This window comes from Mobula birostris, chromosome 9, assembly GCF_030028105.1.
Source record: "Mobula birostris isolate sMobBir1 chromosome 9, sMobBir1.hap1, whole genome shotgun sequence".
NCBI classification, from domain to species: domain Eukaryota; kingdom Metazoa; phylum Chordata; class Chondrichthyes; order Myliobatiformes; family Myliobatidae; genus Mobula; species Mobula birostris.
This window is the reverse complement of record NC_092378.1, coordinates 105,134,448-105,156,189: the sequence shown is the minus strand read 5'-3', so window position 1 is coordinate 105,156,189 and position 21,742 is coordinate 105,134,448. Positions and strand designations below refer to the sequence as shown.

Sequence of the window (21,742 nt, the reverse complement as noted above, 5' to 3'; positions counted from 1 at the left end):
TCAAAGACTGCAACTATAACAACATTCAAAAAACCAGGCACAGTCCAAGACAGCTCACCTTCAAACATTCATTGCCAATCCGCAAGTGTGCACTATCTACAAAATGCATTACCACAACTAGCTCAGGTTTCTTCAGTGATACCTCCCAAACCCATAACTTCTAGCACCTCGAAGGACAAGGGTATCAACCACAGGGGTTTACCACCAACCACAAGTGACCAGGCACATTGCACACTATCCTGATCTGGAAATATAACGCTGCTGTTTCTACATTACTTTATAATTTCCTGCCCCACAGCACAACCAGAAGCAACAGGCCAGCTTACCAGGCTCGTCTCAAAGGCAGTTCCAAATGTTCAATCACCCGTTCAGTGATGTCCACATTCCAAAAATTCATGCAAAACCTATGGTAGCCAGAGCCTAGCTGCTAATCCATCAGCCTTCCATAGCTCCCTCCCCAGTCACCCCTTATTTGCTCCAATCAACACTTCATTCACTCAGTTCATTTCACACCGCGATCCAGCACGCCACTCCACTTCCCCTCTCTCTTCATCCCAATCCCCCTCTCTCCTCAGAATCAAAGCAAGTTGAGGACGTGTCACAGAGAGACCAGGATTATGGAGAGAGCACTGTCAGTGTGATAGTCCGTTCAAAGTAAGAGATTATTTTGACATAGAGAAAAAATGAAATGAATAGAGTTCTTTCTCATTCTTTGTACTTTATTAAAACAGAAACCACAACCTGCTCGATTAAGCGAAAAGAGTTCCAGTGAAACTGTTGCCATGGTGAAGCCAGTTGGTAGCTCAGCAATGAAAGCCAGTGCCCGTCCTATGCCAGTTGTCTCTGCCAGACATCCTATGTTCTCCGTAGGTCAGTAATAGACCATAACTCTACTTAATTTGCAATACACTGCTTCTGATAAAATAAATCTGCTTCTCAATTGCCCACAGCTTATTGATTATTGATCTGATACTAATGTTGTGCAATATGCTCTGAAACCTTACATTTCTGGTGAGAATTTTAGTACTCAATCTGTGAAATAATATACGACCAATTGCTCATTTATTCAATTTCCAGTCAGACCATTATCATCTTTCTTCTTGGAAGATGTGAAGTAAAACAGGGATTGTACCTGGAATTAAGCATTTTTGAAAATTTAATAAACATCATGTAGTTGTACTAGTTTCCCTATAAATAAAACCTTTGCATGTATGATGTATGTTATATTCTAAGATGCAGTTTGTTCATTCTAAATGTTAAATTAAATTGTTACATATACATATAATTACTGTAGATATTTCCCTGAATTAAATTATGAGAACTAATTTATAATCTGAGCTTCTACTTTCTTGCAAATAGAAGATTAAGGGGTGACCTGACTGAAACGTTTCAGATTTTTGTAGAAATTGATAGAATTTTCTTCACTGGTTGAAAAAAATGCTGTAGAGTGAAGTGTGTGACCTTAAAATTAAACCTAGGTTTCTCAGGGTGGGTGACATGAAGCAAATCTTCACTCAGAGGATAATCCATTCTAAAAAGCTGATGGTGCTGAGACCGAGCTTTATAGATATTGTTGGGTAATGGTTTTAAAGGTTAAGGAAACATGGTGAGTAAAAATAATTCTCTGTTTCAGCCAAAGTCTAACTGAATTGCAGAACAGCTCAAGGGGCAAAGTAGGCTACTGTTTCTCCTTTTACCAATTTACAACCAACACCTGTCCTCCAGTTCTGATCACATCCCTCCCATGGCTTGTGACCCAAAAAGCACATCCCAACTGGAAGCCGTTGATAAGACTAGACAACCAAGAGCAGGGGGCTCAGATAAAAATAGTGAGATAGAGAAGCAGAAATGGAAAGTGAGAAATTGAATAGGAAATTGTAGAACATAACACACACGGAGCGAATTCCACACTTGTACTCAAATGCTTCTTCCATCGACTGACTCAATTCTCAGAAGACATTGACGAAAGCAGTCTATTATTCAAACTCAAGTTGAGAGCCAGTGAGCTAATGTTCAGAACTAATCAATCAGAGAATTTGTATTGGGAAATATTTATAAATTTTTAAAAAACAGATAGTCTATTGGTCAGCCAATGACTTGGAGGCAAGGCTGGGTTCATGATTGAGTTCACATCCACTAATCCATTGTTCTGCAAAGAAGATTCATTTAGTTATTGAACAGAGTCTGTTTAAATAGAATAATCCCAGTCACTCAAGCCAAATGTTGATACTGGAATTAACTGATATTGAATTGAAGAACTTAGTCCGTCTGTACAGTAAGTGTCCTTCACTCTCTGGATTTCTGAAAAAAAAACTACAGTGTTTACAATAGAACGTGTTCCTACAGTGTATTCCATAGGTTCATGAATTTCTGTCACTTATGACAGAATCTATAACAAATTCTTCCAAAATAAGCAGGATAACTTCTGCACGAAAAATGCAGTGAGTAGAGAAGAATGAATTATATGTGTAAAATCAATATTGTCACTTACAATAATCTAATTGTCAATATCAATTAAGAGGAAAATCACCTAATCTTCTCCACTGCGGCTGGGTATAACATTCCCACTCTAACCAACCAGCTAATAAAACAGAGTTCCCTGGGCTCAGTCCCAGAGTACAAAGGATATCCCAACAATATAGAAAGAAACATGATATTGCTTTTGAAAGTTTAAAAGTACACAAGATGTTATTTCAGGTATACTCACAATATTAATAAACAAGGGCTAGTTTTTTTCCAAGGTCAGAGTTCAAAGAAATTTGTAAATAATTAAAGGGGAAATGTGTTCTTGGACAGTTTCATCACTTGCCATAGTCTTTTCCTCAGAGCGTGTGCTCAGTAACCATTGCGTGTATATCAGGACAGGTGGCAGCTCCATGTTGCTGATGGGAACCACAATTGCAGACCTCCATTAAAACTGGAAATCTAGTTCTAGTTTTAAAATGTTATAGGCCATAACTGCAGCAATAGTTACATTGTCACAGTAGCTCAGATTTTGTTTATGAAGGCACTTTTAGAAGTTTTCGTTGGGTATAGAAATGGAAGTATTGTGCTATAGTAAACACAGGCAATAGTCAATAGGTCTTTGCTAGTTTAAACAAGCTTGTTTGAAGGGCTATCAACTGCATTAAAGATTATTCTGTCCTCAAGACCATCCCTTTATTTCAGTACTCTACTAGTTTGTCAAAATTGAGAGTATTTGCTGTTATTCTTAGAGATCCTCAAGATCAAGAATGACTTGTTTCCATTTCAGTTTTGTGGGCTCTGGGCTTGCAGACAAGGCCAGTTTGGAAGCTACAGACTCTTCCACTGATGGAGGAGGAGATAACTGATGGATTGGGCCGATTTATAGCAGCTCTAGCAACACAATGATTACTCTTGAACGTTGGGAAGGAGGTTGATAGGAGAGAATGTCAAGGGCAAAATGATTCAATGCTAAAACGTCTACCCTCATCTGGCTGTTTCAGTAGTTTATAATAAAACACCCTAGACTATTGTAAGGCAGGCTTTTCATACAGAATTTGACAGCTAAGTATATAAGTAGATAGCTGCTCAGCTGGATATCAAAGACTCAGTTGGCCTATTTAAAGAGAGCAAGTCTTACCATTGTGCAGTAGTGCTGTGCATTAACATTGGTTGCCAACCTACATAGCAGAAAGTTGTATAATGTGCATGAGATGCTTTTTGAAATAAATTCTGCAACATGAAGAAATGAGAATAAGATATTTATTCCTTGCAGCCTCAGTTTCCAGGGAACTGACTGGAAATGATGAGAGGATCCAGACCCAGCTGCATGGGCAGCCTTGTGAAGCCTGCTACACCTACAGCAACGTTCCCTGGAATATCTATGCCCGCAAAGAGGTATGAGGACCTAGGGGTTGTGGATTATGGAGACTAGAAGTAACTTTGCGCATCACCTGAACTCTACTCATTAAAACCCCATAAAGATCTTCAAATGTCATTTTCACTAAACAGTGTTGTCAAGTTTCTTTGTACAATACACACTAGGTCATTTTCAGTACAACATAACCTGATTTATTGCCACTTAGCTATAAACCACAAAGCAAAAAGCAAACTCTCAACAGGAGCTCCCTCACCCTCAGGTTCAGAAACAGTTGTCGCCCTACAATCATCAGGCTTCTGAACAAACGTGGATAACTTCACTCATCACTACTCTGAACTGATTCTTCAACCTACAGACTCACCTTCTCGGACTCTTTACAAAGCATATGATCACTATTATTTTTATTTGCAGTTTGTCTTCATTGCATGTTGGATGTTCATCGGTCTTTGTATATTTTTTCATAAAATTCAGTATTTTCCCTGTAAGTGCCTACAAGAAAATGAATCTCAAGTTAGTATATGGTAACATATACGCACTTTGATAATAAATTTGCTTAGAACTTTGAAATTTGACCGTTGCTATCTAAAGGACAGATGGTACAATGAAGGGTGAGGGATGGGAGAGAGATCCCAGAAGGTCAGAGAGATCTGGGCATGCCTCCGAAGAACAGTGTCTGCAGAGAGCATATTCTTTGTGCAAATGGGCATTAGGGACCAATAAGGATCCAGGCCCTAAGTAACTGGTCTTCACTGCTTGGGAATGGAATGATCTTCCTAATGCAATAAAGAACAGCAAACTGTGAGACGTGACAGAAATCAGCAGCAGCCTCAGGTTCTCAAGTTTACAAAGCTATAAGTGAGTGTGACCTTGGCCTCCACAGAAGAAAACAGGCTGCCAAATTACAGGAGCCAAGGAATGGACACAAAGAATGCAAATTGGCCCTTTAAGTAACATAGCTCTGATCTCATAGTCTGATCTACGAGAAGACCCGTGGGGTGCTGAAGATTTTCCTGGAGAATGTGATCAGGGATGTGGTCACCTACACTGAGCATGCCCAGAGGGTCACTCCCATGGACGTGGTGTCCACTCTGAAAAGCAAGAACCACACTGCTAGTAAAAGTTGGTTGTTCTGGGAGTGGTAAGAACTGTCAGTCCTCAGACTATTGATGTTGAACATGACATTGGAGGTGAATACTGTATGTTACAACATTGTTGATATAATTTGGGATCTTCTATACAAAAAAAGTTACTGTACTGAATGAAAATCCCACGAAACAGTCAAGAGAATTTCCAATTATGTCCTAAGGCACTCAGCTATGGGTTTAATATTTCCATGATGTAGCTCCCAACTCATTTTCTCTCTCTTTTCTTATTCTAGGTGTTTTATCCAAATGACAATTTCCACAGTCCTGTAGCACTGGATCTAATTTTCCGACAGGTAGGCGAATCAGTGCATTCACAGTTCCCTTAACAAAAGGGACGTTGAACTTGGGCCAATCTTTCAGAATGACTATCTCTGATATCTGTATCCTTAAGCCTGGTGAACTAAAGGGGAGTTGGACAGGAGGACGTATTTTTTGGTGGTACTTGATATTTTCTGGCTCCCTGAGTCTGCCTGCCCTCATGTTCCTTTCTCCTTCTAACGAATGTGAGCTTTCTCAAGATCTAAGATTCAAGATTCAAAATTGCTTAATGTCATTTCCTGTGAACAAGTGTAAAGGAGAACAAAATAATTGTTACTCTGGATATGATGCAGCACAAAAAAAATACACAAAAGATAAAGAATACAATAATAATAAAAAAAACAATAAATATAAATACACAAGATAGCTTACATACATGGATTGATTGTGTGTCCATAAAGTGACGCTAGTCTGTACATAAGGTAAGTGACAGGAAATGATACAGTAGGGGTGGAATTAGTGGTTGGAGGTGTTGATCAGCCTTACTGCTTGGGTAAAGTAACGTATCTTGAGTCTGGTAGTCCTAGTGTGGATGCTAGGTAGCCTCCTCCCTGATTGGAGTGGGACAAACGGTCCATGAGCAGGGTGGGTGGGATTCTTCCAGATGGGCCCTTTTCCAGTACCTTTCTGTACATGTGTCCTTGATGGCAGGTAAGCTGGTGCCAGTGATGCATTGGGCAGTTCTGACTACCCATTGTGGAGCCCTGCTGTCCGCCGCAGTGTAGTCTCCGTAACAAGCAGTGATGCAACTTGTCGGGATGCTCTCTACTGTGCACCTGTAGAATGACATGAGTACTGATGTGCAAAGGCCAGCTCTCTTCAGCCTCCTCAGAAGGTAGATTTATTGATGAGCTTTCTTGACTGTGTAGGATGTGTTCTGGGACCAGGAGAGGTTGTGTGTGATGTGCACACCCAGGAGTTTGAAACTGCTCGCCATTTCCACTGCTGTGTCGTCGATATGAAGAGGTGTGTGAGTGGCTCGTGTTCTCCTGAAGTCTCCTGCAGTGAAAATCCAGGAGAGCCTGAAATTAGGGTACTGGGAGGAGTAAAGATTGCAGGTTATCTGACCAAGAATGTTAGCCCCCGAAACAATGCTGGTCAAAAAAATTTGTCTTCAGTCATGTGACATTCTGTCTCACAGGAAGATTTCATTCTAATTATCTAATTTTATGTGTGAGTACCAGTCAGAAATCGATGTTCCTGATTTTAAACGTTTGGGATATCATAATCAGAGTCAGGTTTACTGCCACTGACATTTGTTGTTTAGTGGCAGTACGACAGTGCAGTATTACTATAAATGACAATGAATAGTGAAGTAGAGGAATAACAAGGTAGTGTTCATGGGTTCATGACCATTCAGAAATTTAATAGCAAAGGGGAGAGGCTGTTAACAAAGTGCTGACTGTGGACCTTCAGGCTCTCGTATCTCCTCCCGAGAGACAGTAATGAGAAGAGGGCACGTCTCAAATGGTGAGAGTCCTTAATAATGTTTGCCACTTTCTTGGAGGCACAGCCTTCTGAAGATGCCCTCGATGGTGGGGAGGACTGTGCCCAGACTGGATCTGGCTGCGGCTACAACCCTCTGTGGCCTCTGTCGATCCTGAATCTTCCATACCAGGCAGTAAATGCTCTCCACTGTACATCCACAGAAATTTGCAGGAGTTTTTAGTGACGTACCAAATCTCCGAAAAATTCCTCAAGAAGTACAGCTATTGACATGCCTTCTTTGTTATTTCATCAACGTGTTGGCCCAGGATAAATAATCTGAGACGTTGATGCTTAGAAACTTGAAACTGCTTGCCCTGTCCACTGTCGAACCCCCAGTGAGGACTGGTCTGTGTGTTCTCCCAACTTCCCCTTCCTGATGTCCACAATCACTTTCTTCGTCTTGCTGACAATGAGTGCAAGTTGTTGTCGCGGCGTCACTCAACCAGCTGACCTATCTTACTCACTGTCGCCGTCGGAGATCAACAGTGGTGTCATCTGTGAACTTATCGATGACGTTCGAGCAGTGTCTAGCCACACAGTCAATGTTGAGAGAGTAGAGCAGTGGGCTAAACAAGCATCCCTGAGGCGTGCCTGTGCTGACTGCCAGTGAGGAGGAGATTTTACTACCTATCCACACTAACTGTGCCCTCTCGATAAGGAAGCCAAGGATCCATGTGCAGATGGTGGTACCGAAGCCCAGGATTTGAAGCTTATTGATTAGTTCTTTGCAAAAGTAGTGTTAAAATGCTGAGCAGTAATTGACAAGCAGCAGCCTGACGTATGTACTTCAGTTGTCCAGGAGCTCCAAAGCTGAGTAGAGAGCCACTGAGATTGCATCTGCTCTTGTCCTGTTATAATGGTAGGCAAATAGCTAAGGGCCCAAGCCCTTGCTCAGGGAGGAGCTAATTATTGCCCTGAGCAACCTCTCACCACAGTAGGTGAGAGTGCTGCCAGGCAGCAATCATTGAGGCAGCTCAGCCTGCTCTTCGTGGGCACAGGAACGACTGACAGGTGGCAACCTCTGACTGCAGCAGTGAGAGGTTCTTCAACAGTCCAGCCAGCTGGTCAGCACAGGTTTTTCATACCCTGCCCGACGAAGGTTCACCCTCTAGGGGGTCAGAGGTGATCATGTTGTCGTTGAGCACCATCAAGTCGGCATCGACTCAGGACCATCTGCCTCAAAGTCCAGAGCTGATGCCACTACAGCACCGGCTGGCCCGACGACGATGAGGATTAGAGGAGGTGACCAAATAAATACACTTAAACTGAGCAATGCACACAAAATGCTGGAGGAACCAGGCAGGCCAGGCAGCATCTAGGAAAGGAGTACGGTCGACGTGGCCTGCTGAGTTCCTCCAGCATTTTGTGTGTGTTGCTCAGATTTCCAACATCTGCAGATTTTCTTTTGCCTATATTTAAACTGCCCTTCTACAGGAAAAAATAACCCTACTCAGCCCCTGCAAAACCAATACTAATGTAATGGAATCTAACAGGTAGAAAATAGAACATTAAAATGAGAAACAATTAATCTATTATGAATCAATGAATTAAATTCAGCAACACGCCATTAGAAATTTGATAAATCAAGTTAAAAAATGCAACTGGAATTTTGTAAAATAAGTGATACCAAGAGACTTTGCCTGCAGAATGTTAATGACCACCTTTTTCTTAAACTTTTATTTAACCTTCATCTGAAGTCTTATTTTAAAATTGTAAATCCTAATATGATTGGGTGTCCAATAGTGAATTGGTATCGTATATTTTTCAATAACTATTGGTGAATAAAGAGGGCTATGGCTCTTTTCCATGGACCTTGTTTTATCCTCCCCCACAACGGTGTTAACTCAAGGCAGCTTGTGTGGGATCAAAAGTGGTCACAGGATCTGGAGCAAGACACAAAATGCCGGAGGAATGCGGCTGGTTAGGCAGCGTCTCTGGAGGAAAATGAACAGTCGACATGTCAGGCTGAACCTTTATCAGGACGGGAAAGAAAGAGAGGAGACAGCCAGAATTAAAAGGTGGCCGGACAAGGAGGAGCAAGAGCTGGCGACTGTTTGGTGGATCCAGGTGAAAGGGGGATGATGGACAAGTAGGGGAAGGGCAGAGTGGGAATGGTGTCGGAAGCTGGGTGGGACGTAATAGGTGGAAGTGACAAAGGGCTGGAGAAAGTGGGATCTAGCAGGAGAAGACAGTGGGCTATGGACTATGTGACAAGGAGGTTGCAGAAGTGAGATTGATTGCCTGGTTGAGTGGTGTGGCAACAACAACCTTGCACTCAACATCAGCAAGACCAAGGAATTGATTGTGGGTGGGGAAGTCAGGAGAACACACACCAGTCCTTATTGAGGGGTCCGTGATGGAAAGGAAAAGCAGCTTCCAATTCCTAGCTGTCAGCATCTCAAAGGACCTATCCTGGACCCAGCACATTGATGTAATTACGGAGAAGGCTTTACTTCATTGGGGGGTTAAAGATCACACTGAATATTTTAGGAATAGATTCTTCCCCTCTGCCATCAGGTTTCTGAATGGTCCATGAACACGGTCTCATTATTCCCCCTTTGCATTATTTAGTTATGTTTGTAACTTCTGGTAATTTTTACGTCACACACTGTACTGTTGCTGGAAGACATCTAATTTCACAACATATGTCAGTGTTGATCGACCTGATTCTGATTCTGATCCTGAACAGAGGTGGTTACAGGACTTTGTTATTAAGAAGAACATTTATGTTATTCACCAACTGACCAGAAAATGACGCAAGTGAGTTTACAGACTGGCTGAATCTATTCCAAATTGTGAAGGTATCATTATGAGTGAGAGATTGGATAACTAGATAATAGTTAGGAATAAATTGTGGTATTTTGGGTGAAATAGCAAATAACTTTGTGTTATTTATGGCTATTCTTCTTCATTAACTATTTGATAATTAATTAGCTTAACAGCAATATATCCAGCAAGGCTAATTACACCTCCCCACTGTAATGAATGGAATGAAAAACAGGTAAGATTGATATGAAAGAACAATTACTCATAGTGAAGAAAGGAGAAACTAGTTCTTTCATTCATAGGAATTGCCATTCTTAAATGTTTTATATTTAATAAGATTACAGGAGCTCATTAATATGTAGCGATGTCCATAGCTGAGCATTTTTAACTTGGAGATGAGGTGTATATAGACTTAGGCATATCACAGGCTTTGGTTCTTTTTGTGCATTTGCTTGGGATACTGAAAATACTAGAGGTTTATCTTTACCATAGCTGCAACTAGCCTCTCTTAAAATTTGTCTCTCGATCTCATGAAATTATCTACTGTTCTCCAATGATTGTCTCTGCGGAACCATCCTTTAACTTAAGTTTCACACTCCCTGACTTTCTGGCTGCATACTCTGTTGTCCACATGAGCTTTACTCCATTTGTTTTTGATCCTGACTGTCAGCTACAAGGCTTTGCTTGCCTTGGAAATCTGCGACCCTCACCTGATCTTCTACCTGGCATAATCTTTCTAGTCTCTGTGCCAGAAATTATTCCCTTTTCTTCCCCTCCAAATTTGGCCGCAGAGGGCTCAATCTTGTTCTCAAACGGCCTAGCTGTACGGCCCTCCCTGTTGAGGAAGGCATTGTCCTGTTCAAGAGAAGGAACCAAGCAACTAGATCCTTTGTTCAACAATTGTGTTTTCAATGTTACCTTCAAAGTTCAGCTCAGCTTTTGAACTTGGGGTGACAAAGAGATGTTAAACCATGCTGAATCCCATTGGTGTGTGTAAAATCTACAGATTGTGCTGACTACAACCACAGACATACCAGAGGCAAATTCTCAAGGCAAGCCATGTGTTCTTAGAACAAGCCATAATTTCTCAATATTTTTCTTTGTGAGGGTGGAAGTTCTGCTGTCAGTACTTAGAGCCATTTTCATTGGCAGCTTACCAGAATGCAGACATAACCTACTCCAGCTTGCAAACAAAATGACTGCGCCCTGTAGTCCCGGCATAAAGTATGCATTGACTAAATCTTCTATGCTTATGTCAATACCCTGCTAAAACATGAAATCTTGAATGTGGCAATCCTCTGGTGCTAGGTATGAATGTCAGTGAGGATATAACCACAGAGGCTAATAACCACTCAATGAACCGACACCAAACATCCTTGATTCACAATTTATTTACACAGCCTTCCTTGGGCAGGAATAGCCAATGGAATCTCATTAGACGTAATCAGAAATTCTTCCTCAATAGTTTAGTGTGAAAATTCACTATACCATTCTGTGGTTGCATTTTGCTGTGCCATCTGCCATAAAGCATCTGTTTTTAAGTGCAGGCACCCCAGCCCAGGGTTATAGTTGAGAGGTTGCCATCATTTTTTGTAGGCCAAACATAGTCAGGAGCAACCCTGAGTAAGTGACCCAGATGAAAGATTAGTCAAAGAAGAATTTATCGAACAAGTACTGTAACTCAAAAATGACAGCATAAGTACCTTCTCAATCTACAGAGGATAAAAATTATTTACACACATAATCAGCCTTGTAGAATAGTACAACAGTTTTAAAATCACTTGTATTATAAATGTATTGAGTTCAAAATGACCATTAGCAGGGCTATAGATTGTTCACCAATTAGAGCATGATGCATTTCAGCAGCAATTTATCTGCAAACCACAGCCCATTGTAATACCGTGCTGTGGAGTTATTCAAAAGGTAATATTGAAAACCTCTGAGTAAACATGTTTACTTATGTTCAATAGAAAACAGATAGTGTTACCAATAACTGTTGCATATACTGTAACTCTTCATCAATTTATGAACATTCTATTTATGAATTTTCATGACAATGTCATGGACTCTTCGGAATATGTGTCTTCAATGTACACGTCACAAACAAGAGAAAATCTGCAGATGCTGGGAATCCAAGCAACACACACAAAATGCTGGAGGAACTCAACAGGCCAGGCAGCATCTATGGAAAAAAGTACAGACGCCGTTTCAGCCCCTGCTGAAGGGTCCCGGTCCAAAATGTCAACTGTACTTTCTTCCATAGATGCTGCCTGGCCTGCTGTGTTCCTCCAGCATTTTGTGTGTGTTGCTTCAATGTACAAGTCTATTTTTCACTATAATGAATAGAACACCATTCTCTGCCCATGAGAAAACAGTGGATCAAAATACCTATCTAGCAGTTTGCTCAGCCTTTTCAATTTAACCGTAATTTTTTTCCAAAAAAAAAATTGTTGAATCTTTTTCCAGGAATACATTCCTTTTATAACTCACAGAGTGACTGTAGATTGGTTAAAAGTCCTCGCATCATGACTGAGCACAGAATGCAACTTACATCCCCCACGGCTGTAGTTGGACAACTTTTAAGTACAATGTGAGGGTTTGTTTAAACTTGTCTTTGTACTGTGAGTGTTTCAAACTCAACCCTGGAGTGCCAGGGGAACAAATCAATCAAATGGGGGGTATTCGGGTGTAAGTTTTTACGCTGAGAATGATGAGCACATGGAACAGACTGCCAGGGGTGGTGGCAGAGGCAGATGCATTAGGGAAGTGTATGGTCATGCTCTTTGGTAGAAGAAATGAAATTTCTAAATGGAGAGAAAATACAAAGAAAAACTGAGGCACAAAGGGACTTGGGAATCCTTGTGCATGATTCCCCAAAGGTTAATTTGCAGGCTGAGTCTGTCGCTGTCTACGGTTGGGTGCCGGAGGATTGGAGAGTGGCTCATGTTGTTCCGTTGTTTAAAAAAGGATCGAAAAGTAATCCGGGAAATTATAGGCTGGTGAGTTTAACGTCGGTAGTAGGTACGTTATTGGAGGGAGTACTAAGAGACAGAATCTACAAGCATTTGGATAAACAGGGACTTATTAGGGACAGTCAACATGGCTTTGTGCGTGGTAGGTCATGTTTGACCAATCTATTGGAGTTTTTCGAGGAGGCTACCAGGAAAGTGGATGAAGGGAAGGCAGTGGATATTGTCTACATGGATTTCAGTAAGACCTTTGACAAGGTCCCGCATGGGAGGTTAGTTAGGAAAATTCAGTCGCTAGGTATACATGGAGAGGTGGTAAATTGGATTAGACATTGGCTCAATGAAAGAAGCCAAAGAGTGGTAGAGAATTGCTTCTCCGAGTGGAGGCCTGTGACTAGTGGTGTGCCACAGGGATCAGTGCTGGGTCCATTGTTATTTGTCATCTATATCAATGATCTGGATGATAATGTGGTAAATTGGATCAGCAAATTTGCTGATGATACAAAGATTGGAGGTGTAGTAGAGAGTGAGGAAGGTTTTCAGAGCCTGCAGAGGGACTTGGACCAGCTGGAAAAATGGGCTGAAAAATGGCAGATGGAGTTTAATACAGACAAGTGTGAGGTATTGCACGTTGGAAGGACAAACCAAGGTAGAACATACAGGGTAAGGCACTGAGGAGTGCAGTAGAACAGAGGGATCTGGGAATACAGATACAAAATTCCCTAAAAGTGGCGTCACAAGTAGATAGGGTCGTAAAGAGAGCTTTTGGTACATTGGCCTTTATTAATCAAAGTATTGAGTATAAGAGCTGGAATGTTATGATGAGGTTGTATAAGGCATTGGTGAGGCCGAATCTGGAGTATTGTGTTCAATTTTGGTCACCAAATTACAGGAAGGATATAAATAAGTTGAAAGAGTGCAGAGAAGGTTTACAAGGATGTTGCCGGGACTTGAGAAACTCAGCTACAGAGAAAGGTTGAATAGGTTAGGACTTTATTCCCTGGAGCGTAGAAGAATGAGGGGAGATTTGATAGAGGTATATAAAATTATGATGGGTATAGATAGAGTGAATGCAAGCAGGCTTTATCCACTGAGGCAAGGGGAGAAAAAAACCAGAGGACATGGGTTAAGGGTGAGGGGGGAAAAGTTTAAAGGGAACATTGGGGGGGCTTCTTCACACAGAGAGTGGTGGGAGTATGGAATGAGCTGCCAGATGAGGTGGTAAATGCGGGTTCTTTATTAACATTTAAGAATAAATTGGACAGATACATGGATGGGAGGTGTATGGAGGGATATGGTCCGTGTGCAGGTCAGTGGGACTAGGCAGAAAATGGTTCGGCACAGCCAAGAAGAGCCAAAAGGCCTGTTTCTGTGCTGTAGTCTCTATGGTTTCTATGGTGAGGAAGACAAATGCAATGTTAGTATTCATTTCGAGAGGATTAGAATATAAAAGAAAGGGTGCAATATTGAGACTTTATAAAGCACTGATGAGGCCTCACTGGAGTATTGTGAGCAGTCTTGGACCCCTTATTTTAGAAAGGATGTGCTGAAACCAGAGAAGGGTCAAAGGTGGTTCACAAAAATGATTCCAGGATTGAACGGCTTGTCGTATGAGGAGTGTTTGATGACTCTGTGCCTGTATTCACTGGAGTTCAGAAGAATGAGGGGTGACCTAATTGAAACCTATCAAATAGTGAAAGGCCTTGATAGAGTGGATGTGGAGAGGATGTTTCCTATGGTGGGAGAGTCTAGGACCAGAGGACACAGCTTTAAAATAGAGGGGCGTCCTTTTAGAACAAAGATGAGGAGTCATTTCTTTAGCCAGAGAGTAGTGAATCTGTGGAATTTGTTGCCAGAGACAAGTGTGAAGGCCATGTCTTTACGTAATTTAAAGGGAGAGGTTGATCGATTCTTGACTGGTCAGGGCATGAAGGGATGCGAGTGGAGGAAGGCAGGAGATTGGGGCTGAGAGGAAAAATGGATCAGCCATGATGAAATGGTGGAGCAGACTCGATGGGCTGAATGGCCTAATTCTGCTTCTGTGTCTTATAGATGTTTCAGAGACTCTTGGAGAGGCACATGGATGAAAGAAAACTGGAGGGCTACGTGGGAAGGAAGGGTTAGATTAATCTCGGACCAGGTTAGGGGTCAGCACAACATTGTGGGCTGAAGGACCTGTACTGTATGTTCTATGGTTACAGTAGTCAATATTCAACTGCCTGAAGCTTAATAGCGCAACGTCTACACTTCAAATAAATGTACAAATACTGCAGCTACACACTGAAATCTAATTCAATTTGGTAATTTTATGGAATAGGAGATACTTGTGAATTATCTACAAGCTAGAATCCCATTAGTCAAAGGGGAGGAAGAGTTGATAAAGGTGTATATAAAGAAGTGGATCCTTGGGAATAAGTTACAGCCTCAAAAAAGAAGAATTTAGCTTGGAAAGGCGGAAATTTTCATGAAGAGTCCTTTGTAGAGATGCCATGCAACTTCTTAACACCTCTGTTTCTGCTTTAATTTCTGCAAAGATCGTGCACGACACATTCTCTGAAACGTGTGTGCGGCTGGACAAAGAGCAGCAAATGAAGATGAGATCGTTACTCGGTCAGTATTCTGAAATCTCCTGGGAGAAAGGATGGAATGAGGAAAAAAGGGAAGGCTATCAGAGTAAATGAATTTTAAAGTGGGTGAAATTTTAGAGAAAAATAAATTTTAAAGTGGGTGGAAGTATTATACCAGCATGAGTTCTAAGGTAAAACAAATACAAGTGATGGAATGAAAATCAAAAAGCTGCAGATGCTGGAAAACTGAATTAAAAGCTGAAAATACTAAAAAGTCTCTGCATGTCGGGCAGCACCTACTGTGTAGAAAGAGAAACAACTAATATTTGAAGCTGAAGACTCTTCATCAGTATACAAGAAATGAGAAAATGGGTTAGTTTTAAGCTGCAGAGTGAATGGACAGGGATAAATTTGACAGAGGAAATATCTCTGATGGAAGAGACAAGGTTTCCAGGGTGATAAACTGTTGATGAAGCAATATAGTTGATGGGACAATGAGAGCAGTTAGTGAGCAGAAAGTAAATGAAGGAAGATGTAGAAGCTGTGAAATTCAGAGTGTTGAAACTGCCTGGCAGGTCAGTGTGTGCTGGTGGAGGGAGAGAGACTAAGTCAATATTACAGATAGATGACCTACAGCAGAACTGACCAATTCTGATATAAACAGAGAAAGTAAGTAATCTGAAATTGTTTATCTGAAGTTGATTCCACATGGTGAAACGTGCCAGTCAGAAGATGAGATGCAAACAAGAGAAAATCTCCAGATGCTGGAAATCCAAGTAATACAGACAAAATGCAGGAGGAACTCAGCAGTCCAGGCAGCGTCCATGGAAAAGAGTAAACAGACGCTGTTTCGGGCCGAGACCCTTCTTCAGGACTGTTTCGGGCCCTGAATGATAGTGAGGGAGGAGGTGAAGGGGCAAGTAGAATGTAGATGCGGGGGAAGAGGAGAGCCACCTCCAACAGGATTCCACCATCAAGCACATCTTTCCCTGCCCCCCTTTCCGCTTTCCGCAGGGATTGCTCCCTATGTCCCTTGTCCCTTGTGCATTCGTCCCTCCCCATTGGTCTCCCTCCTGGTACTCATCCTTGCAAGCAGAACAAGTGCTACACCTGCCCCTACACCTCCTCCCTCACCACCATTCAGGGCCCCAGACAGTCCTTCCAGGTGAGGCAACTCTTCACCTGTGAGACTGCTGGGGCCATATACTGTGTTCAGTGCTCCCAGTGAGGCCTCCTGTATATCGGTGAGACCTGTTATAGATTAGGAGACCGCTTTGCCGAGCACCTACACTCCATCCAAAAAAACAAAGCTGGATCTCCTAGTGGCCACCCATTTTAATTCCACTTCCCATTCCCATTCCGACATGACAGTCCATGGCCTCCACTACTGCCACAATGAGGCCACACTCAGGATGGAGGAGCAACACCTTGGATTCCGTCTGGGTAGCCTCCAACCTGATGGCATGAACATTGACTTCTCTAACTTCCGGTAACTGCCTCCTGTCCTTCTCTTTCACCATTCCCCATTCTCATTTCCCTCTCTCACCTTATCTACTTACCTGCCCATCACCTCCCTCTGGTGCTCCTCCCCTTCCCTTTCCCCCACGCCCTTCTGTCCTCTCCTATCAGATTCGCCTTTCTTCAACCCTTTATCACTTTTACCGATAAACTTCCCCACTCTTTACTTCACCCCTCTCCTCTCCCAGTTTCACCTATCACCTGCCACCTTGTAGCTCTTCCTCTCCTCCCCCCACCTTCTTATTCTGACTTCTAATCTTTTTTTTTACCAGTCCTGATGAAAGGTCTCGGCCCAAAATGTCGACTGTTTACTCTTTTCCATAGATGCTGCCTGGCCTGCTGAGTTCCTCCAGCATTTTGTGTGTGTTAATTAGACAGAAGATGAAGTCTTTTTCCTCATGCATGTTTTGGGCTGCATTATAACAGGCTTATAGACCCGGGGTAAGGGTGGGGGAAGGATGATGAAAAATTAAAGTGATAAGCGTCTGGAACTGCATCCTGATCATGGGTTTCCTTGCAAAGGGATCACCCAATCCACATTTAGTTTGTCCAGTTTAGAGGAGGCTACAATGTGGGTCCTGAATGTAATACATTGCAAGTCAATCAGTGCTTTACCTGAAAGGACAGTTTTGTAGGAAGGGAAGTGGTGATGCATAGAAAAACACCAGAATAAGATTTACTGATGGAAAATGGAAGAACTGATCAGGGAGACGTGAAGGTTATGCTTCCTTCCAAACACTGAATGAGGGTGGGAGGGGAAGATATGGCTGATGTTTACTGCCCTTGTGGAAGATATGAAAAATTTACAACTTTTGTGACTAACTTTCATTCTGCTCTCAACTTCATGTGGTCAAATTGAACAACTTCATCTTCAGCTCCACTTAGCTGCTCCGTTTGAAAGGAAGGCTATGCACAGCATTTAGATTAGATTAGATTATGAGGACACTCAGTCCTCGTTTATTGTCATTTAGAAATGCATGCATTAAAAAATGATACAGTGTTCCTCCAGTATGATATCACAGAAACACAAGACAGACCAAGACTAAAGATTCAAGATTCAAAAAACTTTATTGTCATTCTAACCATACGTTAGCTCTGCAGGGCAGAAAGAGACAGTCTTTCTCAGGGGCAGTGCAATTATAACATAACAAATGCAACACTAAATAATAAACACAATAATAAATAGTAAAACACAATAGCTACATGTCAGTTAAAGTCAGTTATAAGTGTCCAGTGCAAGTTAAAAGTGTCCAAAGCAGAGTCAGGTGGAGCAGCTATTTAGCAGTCTGACTGCCTGTGGGAGGAAGCTGTTTAGTAGCCTTGTGGTTTTAGTTTTGATGCTCCTGTAATGTTTGCCTGATGGCAGAAGAACAAACAGTTCATGGAGAGGGTGTGAGGGGTCTTTAATGATGTACCGTGTCTTCTGGAGGCATCGACTCTGAAAGAGGTCTTGGACAGAAGGTAGGGAGACCCCAATAACCTTCTCTGCTCCCCTAACCACCTTTTGCAAGGCTTTTTCGTCGACAGCACTGCAGCTGGAGTACCAGGTTGTGATGCAAAAGGTCAGCACACTCTCAACCACGCCTCTGTAGAATGTAGTTAAGATGTCAGTGGGGAGTGATGCTTGTTTAAAACTGACAAAAACCACATAATTATAACATATAGTTACAACAGTGCAAAGCAATACCGTAGTTTGATAAAGAGCAGACCATGGGCACAGTAAAAAAAAGTCTCAAGTCCCGAAAGCCCATCATCTCACGCAGACGGTAGAAGGGAGAAACTCTCCCTGCCATTAACCTCCAAGCACCGCAAACTTGCCGATGCATTGGAAGCACCCGACCAGAGCCGACTCTGAGTCCGTCCGAAAACTTCGAGCCTCCGACCAGCCCTCCGACACCGAGCACCGAGCACCATCTCTGCCAAGTGCTTCGACCCGCCCCGGCTGCCGAGCAACAAGCAAAGCCGAGGACTCGGGGCCTTCCCCTCCGGAGATTCTGGATCACACAGTAGCAGCGGCAGCGAAACAGGCATTTCAGAAGTTTCACCAGATGTTCCTCCGTGCTCTCATGTCCGTCTCCATCAAATCAGGATTGTGCACGGCACCCTACTTGACAGATAACAGACATCACCATGGGAGTGGCCGCTGCGAGCTGCGTCATGTCGCCATCTTCTCTCCCAGCTTTTTGCAGGAACCTTAGAACAGTCCGTGTTTCTGCCCTTCCTCGACTACATCCTCAGTTCATTGATGACCATGTTAGCACTACTTCCTGCACTCATACAGATCTGAACCTGAACAACACACACAAAATGCTGGAGGAACGCAGCAGGCTAGGCTGCACCTGTGGAAAAGAGTACAGTCAGCGTTTCAGGCCGAGACCCCTCAGCAGGACTGGAGAAAAATCAGATGACAAGTCAGAGTTAGAGGGCGGGGAGAGGGGAGGGAGAAACACGAGGTGATAGATAGTTAAAACCAGGAGGGGGGAGGGGCGAAGTAAAGAGCGGGGAAGTTGATTGGTGAAAGAGATAAAGGACTGGAGAAAGGGGAATCGGATAGGAGAGGACAGAAGGCCATGGAAGAAAGAAAAGGGGGAGGAGCTTCAGAGGGAGGTGATGGGCAGGTAAGGATATAAGGTGAGAGAGGGAAATGGGAATGGGGAATGGGGAATGGTGAAGGGGGGTGGGTCATCACCGGAAGTTAGAGAAATCGATGCTCATGCCATCAGGTTGGAAGCTATCCAGCATCTGCAGGTTTTCTCTTGTTTGTTATTGGAGTACTATTTCTGAAGCTTATCTAATGAAGACAAAACAGAAGAACAAGAGTAAACAGGGTAGTAGACCAGTAGGACCACATCATCTACCCAGCCCTTGTGGCCATGTTGGAGGGTCCAGGCCGGCCAGAGAGTCCCCCATCTGCGGTAGATTCCTGCCAAAATAATCTGCTTGTTCCTTCAGAAATCACTGCTAGGAGCTGCAAAATGACAGTATAAGGGAGATCAGTGTAGTTACAGCCAGTGTAAGGTGCTGGGGTAAGGAATATGAGGCTTTATTGACATCACTGGAGAGTCAGTAACATAGGGTATAGATAAGAGTGACGCTAAGTAAACTGAGAGACCTGAAGGAATATCAATGGAAAGGTCAGTTTCTGGCATTAATGCCCTAATAGGATTTGGCCCCATTATAGCAGTGTAGAAGTCACAGACAGATAGGTCAGAGTGAAGAGTGATGGATTAAATTGACTGTATCTTAGTTGATAATCCTGTTTCCTTCATACTAAAGCTTTTTCTTTGTTTGATCCCTTCTACTCATCAATTTTTAAAAATATATTGTCAGTATTTACCGTGAAATGCCCAAATGTTAAAGAGCCAAACGTCAGTCTATCCTTGATATTTAAAAGCTTTCCTTTTGAACGAACGGAATGTGCATCTGCAGCTTATATAACATGACTTACTTCTCTTCTTCAGCTGAAAACAACATTCAAGTTTCAGCCTTGGTGAAAGATGAAGCTGCTAAGAGGAAGATTGTAATGGCAGCCAAAGAGTCTTGGGACGTGTACTTCTGCCGTTTGTTTCCTGCATCTGTGAGAACAACTTTCCTGGATTTGTGTACTTCATTTAATTTGCCTGACAGTTTAGCGATGCAAATTTGCAATGATTTATGAATCTCTTGCAGGGCAGTGTTGGCACTGGCGTGCAGGTTCTGGGAGTGTCCCACAAAGGAATTAGTCTGCTGAAACTAGTGAGAGGCCGTAACACACCAGCAGAGAACCTGAGGGTACTCAGAAGTTACAGGTACAGAGAAAAGACACACTTGTGCTCTCTCCTTATCCTGTCCAGCTGACATGCCCCATCCTTGTGTGCCTTTTTAAAGTTCAAAATCCAAAGTAAATTTATTATCAAAGTACAGAGAGTCATTTTCATTTTCTTGTGGGCATACTCAATAAATCTAATAACCATAAAAGAATCAATGAAAGACTCACCAACTGGACGGACAACCAGTGTGTAAAAGACAACTGTGTAATTACAAAGAGAAAGAAAAAATTTGAATAAATACATGGATAGATAAATAGATAGATAAATAAATAAATAAGCAAGAGAGAGATAGATCAAGAACATGAGATGAAGAGTCCTTAGTGAGTCCATAGGTTGTGGGAACAGTTCAGTGATGGGCAAGTGAAGTTGAGTGAAATTACCCCTTTTGGTTTAAAAGCCTGATGATGAGAAGTAATAACTAGTTCTTGACCCTGATGGAGCGAGCCCTGAGCCTCCTGTGCTTTCATTCTGATGATGGATTCTGCTTTACTGCGACAACGCTCATGTAGATGTACTCACCGGTGGGGAGTACTTTTTGTTGGATTTTCCATTCAAGGGCACTAGTGTTTTCATACCAGGCCATCATGCAACCAGTCAATATCCTCTCTGCCATACATCTATAGAAGTTTGTCAAAGTTTTACATGTCATGCCGAATTATCACAAATTTCTAAGGAAGTAGAGATGCTGCTGTGCTTTACTGGCCTTCCTCTGTGATTTTTCTTGGGCAATAAAGCAAAGTTTTAACTGACTATACCACTACACCAGGGATTGTTGTTGTTTTCACAAAGTACTTTACCTCAGAATCTACTGCCAATAAACACCAGCCACAACTGTCCTCCCAAGGATACCCTTGACTATTGTAGACCTGCCCCGTTCATATCCTGGTTAGAAGTGGCTGACACTCCATAAGCGTAACAGTTGAGAGCTTTGTTTTCTGTAATCAATACAACACCAAGCAAGCCTCCAAGGAAGCCTCTGCCATCGTCTCAAAGCCATTGCTCACAATCCTTAACACATTCTGCTTCCTTGTTACCAATACATTGCCTCTTCCTGGCAATGGTCTGAGGCTGAGTTAGACAGCATCAAAACTTTGCATTATATCTGAATCTGAAATGAGCATTTCCATCACAATGTATAATTTTTGCCTCCACATTACCAACAATGTCCCTACTTCACTCCACTCCACTATGCTACTGAAATCCTCATCCAAGCCTTTATATCTAACCTCATATTTACAATTTCGTATTTATAATATACAGTGGATTCAGATTAATTGGGAAAGCCACTTATTTGGGTCAGCTCTTAAAGAACAAAAAC

General features: G+C 42.4%; 1 protein-coding gene across 1 annotated transcript in view; it reads left to right on the top strand.

Annotated features, from left to right (window-relative positions):
* myo15aa (myosin XVAa) overlaps positions 1-21,742 on the top strand; it is a 183,966-nt gene that overhangs the window by 88,605 nt on the left and 73,619 nt on the right. The window contains exons 38-43 of the mRNA XM_072267294.1: positions 732-870; positions 3,740-3,861; positions 5,223-5,282; positions 15,065-15,140; positions 20,077-20,192; positions 20,285-20,403. Coding sequence (XP_072123395.1) covers positions 732-870; positions 3,740-3,861; positions 5,223-5,282; positions 15,065-15,140; positions 20,077-20,192; positions 20,285-20,403 — 632 coding nt within the window. The remainder of the gene's footprint in view (positions 1-731; positions 871-3,739; positions 3,862-5,222; positions 5,283-15,064; positions 15,141-20,076; positions 20,193-20,284; positions 20,404-21,742) is intronic.